At 34.7% G+C, this 16,194-nt stretch overlaps 1 protein-coding gene across 1 annotated transcript in view; it reads left to right on the top strand.

Moving 5' to 3' along the window:
• rt (Protein O-mannosyltransferase rt) overlaps positions 1–16,194 on the top strand; it is a 375,338-nt gene that overhangs the window by 208,791 nt on the left and 150,353 nt on the right. The window contains exon 12 of the mRNA XM_090396396.1: positions 9,179–9,271. Within this exon, the coding sequence (XP_090252522.1) occupies positions 9,179–9,271 (93 nt within the window). The remainder of the gene's footprint in view (positions 1–9,178; positions 9,272–16,194) is intronic.

The following is a 16,194-nucleotide window of genomic DNA, read 5'->3' on the forward strand; positions in this document are numbered from 1 at the left end:
TTGTGTAGTATCATATTTATAATTTCAGCATCTGATTTGATTTCGAATTCACTTTCGGTTCTACCTGTAACCCATTCCGTAACATCTGTTTGTGAAATTTCAACATCTGAATTTATATTTTTAACCAAATTATGCATGTTTTGAATTTCCTCTTTTTGTGTATACTGTATTTGTGATTCATATCCACAATACAGTATGCACTGTACAGTATAAAACAGCAAACGTGAACACACAACACACAATAAATCAAAATAGGCCTACAGTATAAGCGTAGAATCGACAGTATGAAAAAAATACTGTACTGTAATAATAATAAAATAAATAATAATAGTTAAAATATTAATTATTAAATAAAAATAATAGCACACAAAATAATAATACGCAATAAATAAAACTTTTTTTTTTCAAACCGCAGTTCGGATTACTGGAGGGTTTGGACTAAAGAGGTTCGGATTAGCGAGATACCACTGTATATATAAATGATAAATAGGAGGGGAGATAATGTGTCTCCCCTCCTATTTATCCTTGTCTTACCCCTGATGTTACATGAAACTATCTTCCTGTATTTCCTTCAATTCTAACTGCTGAATGACAATTTAAATATGGACTGTGTATTGCTCTATATAATGTTTCATTCACCCTATATAATTTTAGTGTCTTAAAGCTTTTGTCTGGGCAGCTTGTTGTATGCCTTTTCCTGATCTACAAAACTTAAGAAAAATCCTTATGTTTCCACAGTTTCTCAACTATTTGTCTTAAAATGAAATTCTGATCTTGACAACCTCTATTTGGCCTGAAAGCAGCTTGTTCTTCTCCAAGTTTCTTTTCCACAGTCTTTCTCAACCTCTTTTCAAGTATTCTTGCATAAATCTTGAACACTTGGTAGAGAGATTCCTCTGTAATTCTCACATTCAGTTTTATTCTCTTTTTTATAGATGGGTACTAAGAGAGCTACTCCAATCATTGGGAATTCAACCTTCTGACAAGGTGCACCACAAAACTTTTATACCTTCATACTTAAGCATTTCTGGTCGGATATCATCTACTCCAGCTGCCTTTCCACATTTCAGTTTTTGGCAGCTTTTTCTACCTCAAGTATTGATATGTACTCCTCTTTGCATTCCTCCTTAAAATTTTCTATTACTGTTCTGTCACTCCTTGATTCGTTTAACAGTCTTTCAGAGTAATTACTCCAGACACTAGGATATCCTTGTGTTTAATTTTAATGCCACCTTTGTGATCTTTCATTCCTTTTATAGTACTCTTTCCTCCATTTTTAAGCTGCTTTCAATAGCCTCCAGAACATTTTTCCACCTTCCTGATATTTATTTTCTATATTCTTACCAGTCTTCCATGACTTTTGTTTAGCTCCTTTTACACACAGCTTAGTTCTCTTACATTTTCTCTGTATTCTTTTAGGGCATCTGCTGACATATTTGCTTGGAACTTTTGGTATGCTTTCTTCTTTTCCAGAACTGCTTCTTTAACTTATGTCCACCATGATATTCTTATTTTTCTATCCTTGCAGACAACTTCCCCCATATACCACCCTAGCTGAATGACTCAATGTCTTCTTCAGATTTTTTCAATGAGAATACAAAGTTTGGTTCTTGTTTTCAATTTGTTTCATTTTTCCTTCAATAATGTTTGTATAGTCAAGTCTACAATTTACTTGTAAAAGCTGCTTAACTTTAAGTGGCTTTTACGAGTTTTTTTAAAGTTTTCATTAACTTTATGGAGCCAGACCCAGAAGTGATGCCAAAGTTGAAGTAATGCAGAAGTCATATTTCCATATACAAGTAGCCAACAAGTAGTGGAGTTGTAAAGTGACTTCATGCACAATTTCTGTTTGCTTACACTTGGATAAATGAGGAAACCAAGAATATAATTTCTTAGCATCTTTAATTTATAGTATAATTTATAGAAAAAACTTTCAACATCTATCTCTAATCTAGAGTATTTTAGTAGTAATGTGTGATAGCTTTTGACTACTTGTATATGGAAATAGGAATTTTGCATTACTTCAACCTTGTTGGAAGTTTTTTTCACTTGGTTAGACTATAATAAATTTAGTTTAATCCTTTATCCAAGTGTAAGCAAAACGAAGTTTGCGCCTCAAGTATCTTCAGGACTGAGGCAACTCGTGGTACCCTTTCCTTAATGCATAGCATTATATATGTCTGCAAGGAGATGTGCTTTGCATTATGGGAGATACTAAGACAAGTAGCGATGAGAGCTTCGGGGGGGGGAACACTTTTGAGTTTCAACTTAAAAGTTGAAATCACTCAGCTAGCAAACACTTAATTCAGTAAAGAAGCAGTTATCACTTCGGGGGGGGGGGGGGGGGAACGCTTTTAAGTTTCAACCACCTTTACCATGAGTTGTCCCAGTCCTGAAGATACTTCAAGCGCAGACTTTGTTTGCTTACACTTGGATAAAGGATTAAACTAAATTTATTGTAGTCTAACCAAGTGGAAAAAAACTTCCAACATCTTTCTCTAAATCCAGAGTAATTTAATAATAAGGTGAGACACCTTTTGGCAACTTGTATAGGTAAATATGACTTCTCCATTACTTCCACCTTAGTATCACGACTTCTGGGTGAAAGTCGAAACCGGTCTGGGTAGTGGCCCTTCCTTTAATGCATAGCATTATACATGTTTGCAAGGAGATGTGCTTTGCATTATGGGAAATACTAAGACAAAAGTGATGAGAGCTTAGTCCACCTTCACCATGAGTGCCTCAGTCCTGAAGATACTTCAGGCCCAAACTTTGTTTGCTTACACTTGGATAAAGGATTAAACTAAATTTATTATTGTACTTCAACCATGTTATCACTTCTGGGTCTTGCTCCCACTGATGGGACTTCAATAAAGGTCAAAACTGGTCTGGGTAGTGACCCCCATAATGCATAGCATTATACATGTCTATAAGGATGTGCGCATTGCATTATGGGGTACTAAGGTTATTGATGTGAAGTCATTAACCTCTATATACAAGTAGCCCAGTCATGAAGTGACTTCACATGCAAACTTTAAATTAAAGATACCAAGAAATTGTATACTCGGTTTAATCCTTTATCCAAGTGTAAGCAAACAAAGTTTGTGCCTGAAGTATTTTCAGGACTGGGGTAACTCGTGGTAAAGGTGGTATGACTTCACATCACTTGCCTTAGTATCCCATAATGCAATACAGACATGTATAATGCTATGCATTATGGGAAGGGTCACTACCCAGACTGGTTTCAACCTTTATTTGAGGTCTCTTCAGTTAGAGCCAGATCTAGAGTCCATGTTCCCAAGTTTGCCCACATAACTGTATTTGAAACTGCCCTCCAATCAAGAAGTATATACTCATGTTTTGGTGTTGAATGCTATCACTATGCCTTCCTTTCCTTGATCTTTATTGCCTGAAAGTACCATCCTGTACATATTATTTAGTAATATGTCACTGGTTTTGTCTTCTTTGTCTCAGTAATGCTAATTATGTCCACATGGTACTTTTCCAATTCTTCTGTAAGTTGAATTGCTAGAATCTCAACAGCTTCTTCTTCTCCTAAAATTTTAATGTTTAAAAAAATATCAAAAAGTTTTTGAAAGTACAACAGATATTGTTGAAAGCGCAATAAGAGAGAGTTATTGACTCAACTTTTATAAATGGGCCAGAGCCGTACCATCAACCGTTTGTTAGGAGGAACTAAAAAGATCACTTTTACTCTTTGTAGGTAATTAGTTTACGGAATTAACAACGCATATAAAGTATATTAATTAAAGGTAACTTTAATAAATAACTTCTATATTTCGGCAACGTCACGTTGCCATCTTCAGGAACATAAAGATATGGTATGTGCACACAGGCAAATGAAGAAAGCAAGAAACTAATATTGTTCCTAAAGTCCTAATGGTGCCCTCTGCTTGGCTAATTTGGTTGTCTTGGCAGTTGAGCTGAAGTTCTCAAAATGTAAGTCTCCCAAATTTGGGGTAGTTTCATGCACCCAAATTTGTTGAGGTTAGGAATGTTTTTTAGAGCTTCTGAAAAACGTAAAAAACGTTCCTAACCTCAACAAATTTGGGTGCATGAAACTACCCCAAATTTGGTAGACTTACATTTTGAGAACTTCAGCCCAACTGCCAAGACAACCAAATTAGCCCACCAGAGGGCACCATTAGGACTTTAGGAACAATATTAGTTTCTTGCTTTCTTCCTCATTTGCTTTTGTTAGTGCCTGCGTGCACATACCATATCTTTATGTTCCTGAAGATGGCAACGTGACGTTGCCGAAATATAGAAGTTATTTATTAAAGTTACCTTTAATTAATATACTTTATATGCGTTGTTAATTCCGTAAACTAATTACCAGTTATGTATGTCCAATGTATAAGCCTTGCTACTAGAACTTTTACTCTTTCATGCCAGTGCAGTAGGGCCTGATTACATTTGTTATGTGATGATCAAGTATTTTTCACCATCTTCAATGGATTTCCTTCTTGTACTACAACAGAATACTTGTCGAGGAGGAGTTTCTGAATACGTAACAGAAGTTAATTGTCATTGCCATCCCAAAACCAGAGAAAAGATCTAGCATAAGCAACCAGCTATCATTACTCTGACCAGAACAGGATTGCCAGTTGGAGTGTGATTTGAATATGGTATGAAAGTTATATTTCTTTAGATGTCTTTTCAGATGTACTCTGAATATATGGGATACAATCAGTAGCACTTTGGTATTGTATATTTGGAAAGGAAGAGAGAGACAGAGGTATGTAGTATTTTACCTATTTTGTAGAGCCTAGAGGCAGCCAAAAATGTTTGGTGAAGGTAGTTGGAAATTTATCCACTTGGTTATACTGCAAATTAAAGATGCCAAGAAATTATATTCTTGGTTTAATCCTTTATCCAAGTGTAAGCAAACAAAGTTTGTGCCTGAAATATTTTCAGGCACATCCTTCCCATCTATGGGAAGTCATTAGCTTCTATATACGAGTTGTCCTGTCCTGAAAATATTTCAGGCACAAACTTTGTTTGCTTACACTTGGATAAAGGATTAAACCAAAAATATCATTTCTTGGCATCTTTAATTTATTGTGGTGAAGGTAGTTGAGTTTTGTGAGAAAGCTACATTGTTACAGCAATAAACTCTATAGAATTCTATGGAATATAAAGGAAAAATCTAAAATTGTACAAAGCAATAATACACAGGCTCCCCCCTGCATACACACACTTTGGCTAATTTTTATATGAAGCATTTGGAGAAAGAACAAAGTATTTAGTACAGCAGCTTTCAAACCTTTAGTCTGAATGTTTACCATTCAGACTGCATATGAAGTCTTAAGTGCTTGGAGGAATTCGTGTTAGAAGTTTAATGGAGTATACACAGCATTGGGAAAGATTAACTATTTGAATTCCTGCAATATTTCATCTCACCTCACAGAGAAATTTTCTGTGTGTGTGTGTGTGTTACAAGTGTTTGTAGTCTGAAAATGTCTTTGTGATTGATATGAAATATTGGAACTGAAATGGTTTTTAACCCTTTCCCAGTGCTGTGCATAGCCCATTAAACCACCAACACCTTAAAATTCACTTTGCATTTGAAAATAGAATTAAATAATTGTCTATCCTTTATTGATGTGCTAGTCTCACTTCTTTCATATGGTTTACTGTTTTTTCGATTTACAGAAGCTAGTACACACACTGGGAGCCTCCATAACTCAGTCAGTATAGACAAAACCCTTTGGTCAGAAAGACCTGGGTTCAATTCTCCATCCAAGATGTGAGGAACCTTTACTGGTCTCTTTAGACTAAAGGTGAGTTAGTCAGTCTCATTTGGAGGTAGGGGTTTTTTTCACCTGTGTTGTGTCATCCATCCTGGCTTTGAATCTGCCATTTTGTAGGAACGTTATTCTTATTTAAATTAATTAATTGTGTTGATTACTAATCAAAATATAGAGAAATTTATATTTATACTGCACCACACTATATTCAGATTAGTCTATGCAAAATAGTAGAATCAATCATCAACTAATTTTAGCAATCTTACTATTCATACAGGCCGAGTTTAAAATTATTATTTAAGGCTTCCACAAGGTCCGATAAATTTATGAACGGTGCAGTGAAAGAGAATCAGGCACACACCACATTGAATTCAATAAAACAAAACATTTAATGCAGGGTTATATAACATGTACATAAGCATAACTATGAAAACAAGATAATGCAAATTAACTTAGTTCAACTCGTCATAACATTTACATAAATTTAGGCATTAGACATTCAGCTATCAAATCAATATTTTTCCAAATAATTAAAATGGTTCACACAGTTCAATATTACAGAATCTTTCAGTAAATATTCTTACTGTTATCACTCAGTTAGCAAACACTTAATTCAGTAAAGAAGCAGTTATCACTTCAGGGGGGGGGGAACACTTTTATGTTTCAACTTCGACTCATCTTAGTAGAATGCTACAGTTAATGTTAGGATATATCAGATGGAGCTAACTCTTATATCTTCACACTGAAATATAATAAAATGGGACTGTTCTTACTGGGTTAAATCCTTTGCACATCAGATTCACTGTAGGCACATTTTAAAACTATATTTACTTATCACTCTGAAGCCACACTATTCAAAAGAGATCTTCTTTATGATAACTGAATTATTAATCATCGCGCCATACAAGTCTTGATGCACTTGTAATAAGGCAGAACACTTATTCCATATTTACTTCTATATAACAAATTCAGCTTTGCATCCTTTAAAACGACTCTGGAATACTTAGTAATTCTAGAACTCAGTAGAATTATTCTGGGATGCCTATTAGTTTCCCAGTCCTTTATTAATCAAATTACAGCACTACAATTCCTGATACTGCAGCTCCTTACTTTACTCCGTGCTGCCCATAAGAATTGCCTATTAATTTCCCGGTCCTTTATTAATCAAATTACAGCACTACAATTCCTGATACTGCAACCCCTTACTTTACTCTGTGCTGCCTATAAACTCCCTCCGTGCTGTTTTGAGTGCTTCTTCCCCTCTTCTCTCTACTGTTGGGAGTGCTTCTTTTTCCCATATACTTTCACTTTCCACTTATATACCTCCACTCTTCTTCCTGCCAAAATCGGTTCTCATACTTCAACTCATATTAATTCTTTCTCCTGTCGAATACCATAGCTCACATTCTAAGCTTGAGCTATCTAATTTTAACTCTGTCTCCATGACAACAGCCAAAACAAAACATAAACAGAAGCATTACATAAAATACATACAGTAATGAAAAATAATTTTATACAGTTCCTTTCCTTACCATTATATTAGTTAAGATCACACCTTCATTTAGTAATAAACAAAATTCAGAACAATTATATGAGTAACACAGTTTAAGCAAGAGACAAACAATAAACAATGTTTTACAAGTCTTGCTTATGATATGGAGGATTATGTTGGATTCTGAAAGAAATATTAATAACTTTAATTTCTCTTCATTCAGAATCCAACACCTGGAAACTCAGGTTTATTGTCCCCCCAGAACAGAAAAACCGACCCCGTGAACACGTACACACACACACATCTACAGACATAGGACACGCTGGGAGGCATAGGGCCAACCACCTTATCCTCAAGATGGTCATGGTTGTGAAGTCCACATCTAAAGAACTTCAGTGGTTCATGAAAAGCTTAAGACAAGACAAGTATGCACACTGGAAGATAGTCACATTAAAAAAAAAAACATAATCTGGCCCAGCATTATGTAATACTCAAAATATAGAGTCAGAGTTGTTTGTTCTAGTGATATAGCCACCTTCACTGCGCTTTTTGGCCAATGGCTGCAGTCCCTACAAAATGAATAAAATATTACATGCCCCACCTTTCCCTCTGGTGTGCTTCACCATGTTCAAACTGCACTTCAACTAGCAGGTCTGATCTGCCCACCACAGGACATACTCCATCTTCTATCATAACCTGGAATGTATGAAGTGCATTATGACTTGGTCTACAATGGACAAATAGGGAGGTCTATTAACATCTGCCTCAAAGAATGCAAGATATATATTCACTACCATCATTATGGTAAGTTAGGACTTGTAGACCATGCTTTAGACATCAACATCACATAGGATGAGATGGAAGAAAACCATTGTGCTGTATATAGAGGTATTCCAAGTCTGAAGAACCATTCTTACAGTCAGCAATGGCTATGAAACCCTTGCTTAACAAATATAGCTGCATCAATGTCCTTTAATATTTTAAGTTTTTGCTGTATAATTTATTTATTGTGTTTGTTTCCAAAGATGCAAACGAATTTCACATACAGTATGTGAAAATGAAATAAATTTTGAAATGTGACAAGAAATCAGCCTTAGCAGTGAATTTATTTATTAATTGTAAATTTGCCATCTTTGTTTTTCAAATCAGTACATCATACCAAGATATATTGATGATATTGCAGCAATTATTTTTGCAATGATTTTCAGATGTCTACATTACCAAACCATAACAATAATAATAGTATGTATTATTTTCTGCTTCAATCTTTCCAGAACCAAATTTTATTTATCATGTTTTTTTTTTCTTTTAAAATAAAGTGCACAAGATTATTTGTCAACTGAACATCAAAAATAATTATAAAAATGGCATTAATAATTGATTTTGCTTTAGTTGTATATTATGCAGAGAGCTTAGGTAACACACAATTCATATCATAACTGTTTGTTTCAATTCAAAAGCACAATTCTCAGAAATAGGGCTCAAAGTATTGCATGTAATATTATATGTTATTATAAATATCATGGGTTGTTTCATGTAAGTCACAATCATACAAGTGTGAAAACTGTGAGCATTCTGTGAAGCGACATATAACTAGAATCCACATTTTGGTGGACCTCAAAACACAGTGGCCAGTAGGAAGGTTAATTCCATAAAATACCACTGTTATAAAAATGACTAGGGATGGGAAGCATGAGAACTGTGTTTAAACAGTACTTGTGATCATTGAATTAATTTATGCATTGGGGTGTAAACCATTTCGCTCATATTCTCCTCCTCAAATAAGGGTTCCTGTACAGCATTTCATATTTTTAAAAATTGCATTAGTCCAACATTGTAGATATATTTACTTTAAAACTTACAGATTTATGAATGCTGATTTTAATTGATTTTTGCATTTGTGTTTTCTTTATAGAAATGACCTAGTTGTAACTGAACCCATAGATCGAATTCAGCATGGTGATGTTATACAGTTAATTCATGGCATGACAAGCAGGCCATTAAACAGGTGGGGTTTTGAACCTTTTTTAGTTCATAAATGTTTTTAATCTTTTATTAAAGGGAAACCAGATCATTGTATACTTATATATTTGACAAATAAAATGGTTTGTCTCATTTTTTAAAATATTTAAAATTTAATACATGTATTAGGTTTTCAGTGATTTAAACTGGATTGCTTTCATAGCATAGCATAGCAAGCAAACTAGTATACATCTTAAGACATATATATATATATATATATATATATATATATATATATATATAACAACCATGTATTTACTATCAGATTGTCAGCTGGTAGTGTGAATAGCATCTCTAATTTCCAACCAATAGCTTGTTTGTTTGTGAAAGTCTTTAGATGATACTTGATTTTCATTGTCTAGTGCAAAATCTACCTCTTTTTTTTGTTTTACTGATGGCATGAAAAATATACCATGATTGGTTTAGCATTGAGTTCTCAGAATATCTGGTCTGCCTAAGGTGCTGTAGGTTGACAACCTTTTGTGGTGGGATTCTCATTTAAAAAAAAGAGAGAGAGAAATGAAAGGTAATAACACAAAAGATATAAAAATTCAAAATAGTCAAATTAGACTATTTGAAATGCTACAATTGTGTGGTGCAGAAGGGACATTATATTGAGCTATATGTAGTCTATATTTATGTTTTAAGGCAGCAGTCAGAATTGAAAGAGAGACAGAAGATCAAACATTAAACTTTTTCCAAGCCAATTTTTCCCTAATAAGCAAAAAAATGAAATCATTTACCATTCAAAGACATTTACAAACATCCATGTCATAGTAGGATTTGAATTGACAAGCTGTTGGGTGGAGACAGAAGCACTGTTCCTTTGACTTAACGAAGCTGCAACATACTCTGTGGGTAAGCAATATTTGTTGGGTTTCTGCATCTTTGAGTGAAAACACTATGATTCCATCAGTTGGATGATTTTTGTCAGTAGTATGATTCCTCATTTTCTCAATGATACTGTTTCACTTGCATGAACTATATAATGAAACATTCTAGAGATGGCATTAGAATTTCAAAGAATGTGTTATATCCCTGCCTATGCAGGTGATATCAGTAGATTTTCCTTTCTAATACTAAACACATCTGAAAATATTAGCATCTTCTATAGAAGGCAACATTACAGGTAAATATGAAAGAAAAAAGTTTGAGAAAATGTATTCATACATGAATTGAATATTAAACTTAATGCAATATGATAAATAATGCTACTTAGAATCCTTTCTTTTAAAGTTACACAGTGATCAGCATTCATTTTGATACAATTATGGAGATTATTACTGTGTTAAGATTAAATACTTTGATTTCCTGATGTTTCGACCTTCATATGCCGGCCTGGTTGGCCGAGTGGTTAGCGTATCCGCTCTCCAGCCTAAAGGCTGTGGGTTCAAATCCCGCCATGGGCATGGATGTTTGTGATTGTCTGTGAAAATACTAGTGGTGGTGGTGGTCATTGTCGTCGCCGGTAGATGGTGTTGGTGTAGATGCGGTTCGTGGATTGAGTTGGTGGAGACAGAGTTGTAGAGCAAGTGCCCTTGATGAGCTCATGGACTCCTTGGAGGTGTTATGTAATAATAATAATATTATTATTATTAAGGTCATTGTCTGGAGTATATACAAACAAGCTACATTACATTTCAAACAGCATGTAAAATTGGCAATAATTTGATCACTCATTATTCTACTGGCCTGATGGGGGGGGGGAAATACATTAAAGCTATATCCTATTTTTAACATGGCCAGTGAACTAATTCATATTATTTTTTTTATACAAAAGTGGCCTAATCAATAATTTAACATAAGTGTTTTTCATATTAAGGCTAAGATTCTGGAGTACCATAGTCCTAATTATAATTTATAATGACCTCTTAGAACAAAAAGGTTATGTTGATAGAATATGTACCATCCATATTCTTGAGACTTCTTTGACCATCATTATTGTGGAGATTCGAATGTCACAGGCCTCCTTAAATTTGCACTTGCAATGAACAGGTCAATTCTGTGTAGAGTATCCAACACATGATCAGAAAAGCCAGACTTACCATAGTTATTAAATTTAATGTGTCGTTTATGTTCATTTTTTCCAGATAGGAATTGTGCATCCAGTTTCACCTATATAAGGCAAGTTACAAGTGGATTGAATACAGTATACTCCAGGGTGGGCTGGGGGAGGAGAAGGATCCTTGGAGGAGTTGAATAAGTTCTTTAATTTTGCATTGTATTTGTGTAGTATTTCATTTATTTTATCTGATATCCCTTTAATGTATTGAATGGCTACAGTTTTATTGTAATCTAGTTTATTTTTATTATTAGGTTCTGTCTTATGAAGAAATTTGTTGATAGCATTTTTGCTGTAGCCATTTTTTAGGAAAGTATTGCTGATAGTTTTTAATTCATGCTTGAGCACTTGCTCATTGGAGCAAATCTTTAAAGCCCTGTTTTTTAATGTTTTAATGACACCTAGTTTTTATGTTGAGTGGTGGTAAGAATTTTTATGTATATATTGAGCAGTATGTGTAGGATTAGATTAATAGTCAAGGAAAAACTGGCAGAAGGAAGATGTGACAAGTGTATTCAGAAATGGAAGTGCGTTTTGACTTTCAATTTCAATTGTTAATTGTATGCATTTGTGTTGTTTGTTCAGCCATCCTAAAAATTTAAAAGTATCTAACATAACCTTTTGTTCTAAGAGTTCATCATAAATTATAATTGGACCATGGTATTCCAGAATCTTAGCCTTAATATAAAAAAACACTTATGTTAAATTATTGATTTGGCCATACTACTGCTGTATTAAAAGATGATATGAATTTTTTCTCTGTCTAAAAATAGCATATAGCTTTGATGTAGTTTTTTTTTTTACCATTGAGAGGTGAGGCCAATAGAATAATGGTTGATCAGATGGGTGTCATCACTTTGACATACTGTTTGAATTGTACATACTGTTTGAATTTTGACCTTCATATTAAGGTCAGACAATGACCTTAATATGAAGGTCAAAACATTGGGAAATTAATGTAATTATTTTTAACATAGTAGCAGTCCTCATATTAATTTTATCAAAATGAATAGCTACTTAGGATTCATAATCAATATAAAACAGATGATGAAAAATAGTATATAATAAACTGAAGAGAAAATGTACAAGTGGCTTGTAACAATCATGTTACCATGCTTAGCCTTAATATAAAAAACACTTTTGTTAAATTATTGATTAGGCCACACTATTGCTGTATTAAGAGATAATATGAATTTGTTCTCTGACCAGTAAAAATAGCATATAGCTTTGATGTAGTGTTTTTTTTTTTTTTTTTTTTTTTCATTAGATTTCAGACTAGTAGAATAACAGTTGATCTGGCTGATTGGCCAAGTGGTTAGCATATCTGTTCTCCAGCCAAAAGGCTGCGAGTTTGATTCCTGCTATGGGCATGGATGTTTGTGATTGTCTGTGAAAATACTAGTGGTGGTGGGCAGTAGATGGCGTTGGTGTAAATGATGCGGTTTGCTGTGGTTGGCAGATTGAGTGGTGGAGATGGAGAGTTGTAGAGTAGGTGCCCTCCCTCGAGTCTTTGGACTCCTTGGAGGTGTCACGTAATAATAATAATAATAATAATAAAACTTTGATTAGACTTATACTTCTAAGTGCAGTAGAAAAATGAAAATAATAAAACTTTTAAAAAAATAGTATATTTTTGAAAATAACTGTGAGAGAAATCTGGGACATTAAAAAATCAAGAAATATTATGCATTGAGTTGATAAACAAAAATCAAGATGAATCACTTTAGGGTAAAGATAAAATAGAATTGTAGGTAGAAATATAAATTTATGTCACAAAGTTTTAAATTTTGAAGTGCATAACATGAGGATTGTCTTTGGGCTCTCTCTCTACACAAATATATATATACAGTATGTTTATATGTGTTTGTATAGAATGGTTTCTGTAAAACTATGTATGTTTGTTTGTGTGCATACAGACACATGTTTGTATGTATTTCTGATAAAGTTACTACCAATAACAGAATGATATATTTCTTAAACTAACTTATTGGATCATAATTTTTTTCACTTACAGATACAGAAACCCATCATATATCGCTTACTCACTGAGTGTGTTGCAGCCGTCTAATCATTTGCCAGCCTGATGGATCCTTGGTTTTCTCTGTTTACAGAAAATCCACCCATACAGGCAGATACATTCACTAGCAATCTCACCCCCCCCCTCACAACAATATGGGATTATAAAAACACTATATAACAAGACAAAATTAATCTATTCAGATGACAATGCCCTAACCACTGAACCAAACCACATCCTTAACACTTTCTTAGCCAATGGCTACAACCCCCAAAAAATATTAAAACCAGTTAACCCCCCCCCCCACCTTTCATAACAAAGATTACACCAAATCCTTCACCCCCTATATCCGGGGCACCTCTGAAAAGTTATCCAAAATTTAAAAAAAATATGACCTAACTTCCTGTTACAAACCATATAAAAAAATTAGCCTCCCTTATCCACTCCACCAGAGCCCAACCACCTCCCCTAGACCTACCTGGTGTATACCAGGTCCCTTGTAGTTGTAAACTGTCCTACTTTGGCCAAACAGGCAGGACCGCAAATGTCAGGATTTCAGAACACAAAGACTGCATCCTGTAGTCTTTGTGTTCTGAATTCCAGTACAGCCACTCTGGTCTGGCAGACCATGCTCTTGATACCCACCACAGAATACGTTGGAAGAAAGCCACATTAATACACCGCAGCAAATTTAAATATGAAAGACTGTTCATGGAATCAGCCTCAGCTCTAAAAAAGTTTCCAAACCTCAACAAATTTGGGTGCATGAGACTGCCCCAAATTTGGGAAACCTGCATCGTGAGAACTTCACCTCAACAGCCAAGACAACCCAATATAGCCCTCTAGGGGGCACCTTTAGGACTTTAGGAACAACATTAGTTTTCTCTCTTCTGCCTCGTTTGCTTTTTGTAGTGCCTGTGTGCACGTGCCATAGTTATCTTCCCATGAAGATGGCAATGTGACATTGCTGAAATATAGGAAGTATTCATTAAAGTTTCTTTTAATAATATTCCAGTATACGTTGTAAATTCCTTAAATAATTTACTAGTCATGTGTTGCAGCCTGGTTGGTCAAGTGGATAGTGCATCTGTCTCCACCTAATAGGCTGTTGGTTCAAATCCTACTGTGACATGGATGTTTGTAAATGTCTTTGGGTGGGAGATGATTTCATCTTCCAGCACAAAGCCACTTCTTTGCTTATTGGGGGGCCAGAAGTGGCTTGGAAAATGGTCCATGTTTGGTTTCTTGGTGGGAGTCTCTTGTATCTCTTTCAATTCTAACTGCTGCCTTCCTTCGAATCTAAATATTATTATTATTATTTATGGCATCTCCATGGAGTCCGAAGATTTATCACGAGACTCAAATCAACCATCATACACGCAAATCCTATCATACCTCTCCTTGAATCCATTCACCATCAGGAAACTCGCAACCAATTCTGGCAATCCATTCCATTCACTCACCACTCTCCATGCAAAAAATCTGGTTTGCACACACCCCTACTAATCACACTCTTATATAACTTCCATGGATGGCCCCCTAGTTTTCTGACTATTTGTCATATATCAAAAAATTTCACTTGCATCATTTTTATGAAACCCCTTTAATATCTTAAAATTTTCTATCATCTCCATCTTTCCTGCCTATCAACTAAACTTTGTAACTCACGAACCTTCAACCTATCCTCATAGGGATTACTCCACAGAATTGTCCCCATCTTGGTCGCTCATCTCTGAATATTTTCAACCACCTCCTGGTCCCCAAGAAACCCAGGTAATCAAATCTGTGCACAGTAATCAAGATGTGGCTAAATTATAGCCCTTCTAAAGAGGGATAATAAGTTCCTTATCTTTACTTGTTAGTGTATTTTTCAACATCCAAGTAATTCATTGAGCTATTTTACCAACTTTTGCGATATGCCCTCTGAACTTTAACTCTTTGTCCACCACCATTATCTCCAAGTCCCTAGCTTCATCAATTACCATCAATATGATACACCATATGCAACCTTTTCAACCCAAAGTGCATGACCTTACATTTTGCAACATTAAATTGACAATCATTATCCTTTATCCTCAATGCCAATTTATTTAAATCATCCTGCAGGAGTTCTACATCGCCTTTATCAACTATTGCTCTGCCCAGTTTTGCATCATCATCAGGAAATAACCGAATATCCCCTCTTAAATCTTTCACTATGTCATTGATATACAGATTAAAGAGTAGTGGTTCTAGTACCAAACCCTGAGGTACTCTGCTAGTTATTATCATTCTCCTAGACTCCACCATATTACTGCTCTCTGCTGTCTGTTTGTCAGCCATCTCCCTATCCATGCTACTAGCCTTATATCCATTTCCATCCTCTTCAGTTTAAATATAGACTATGTATTGTCTTGATTCAATGTTCCCTTCAACACAACATAATTGTGGTGTTTCAAATAGTGTTTCTTTTGACTTCTTGTCATATGCTTTTTCCATATCTACAACATCTGGGTGATTTCTCATTATTCCCATGATTTTTCAATTCTTTGTCTAAAGTGAAAGTTTGATCCAGATAGTCTCTGGTCTTAACCTAGCTTGTTCTTTATTTTTTTATTTATTTATTATTTTTTTTTGGCCTCTTGCTATGCTTGCATGAATCTTATCTGAAGCACTCTGTAAGGAAATTCCTCTGTAAGTCTTGCATTGTTTTCTTTCCTTTTTTTTTTTTTTTTTTTTTATAGATGGGTACTATTGAGAGCTATTGAAGAAATTCAACATAAAGACTGACTATACAACTCTGCCAAAACTTCGTTCTTTTCTGAGTCGACCAAAACACAACCAACTGCAT

Source organism: Typopeltis vanoorti, chromosome 8 (assembly GCF_054136105.1).
Source record: "Typopeltis vanoorti isolate ZY-2024b chromosome 8, IOZ_Tvanoo_1.0, whole genome shotgun sequence".
Classification (NCBI taxonomy): Eukaryota; Metazoa; Arthropoda; class Arachnida; order Uropygi; family Thelyphonidae; genus Typopeltis; species Typopeltis vanoorti.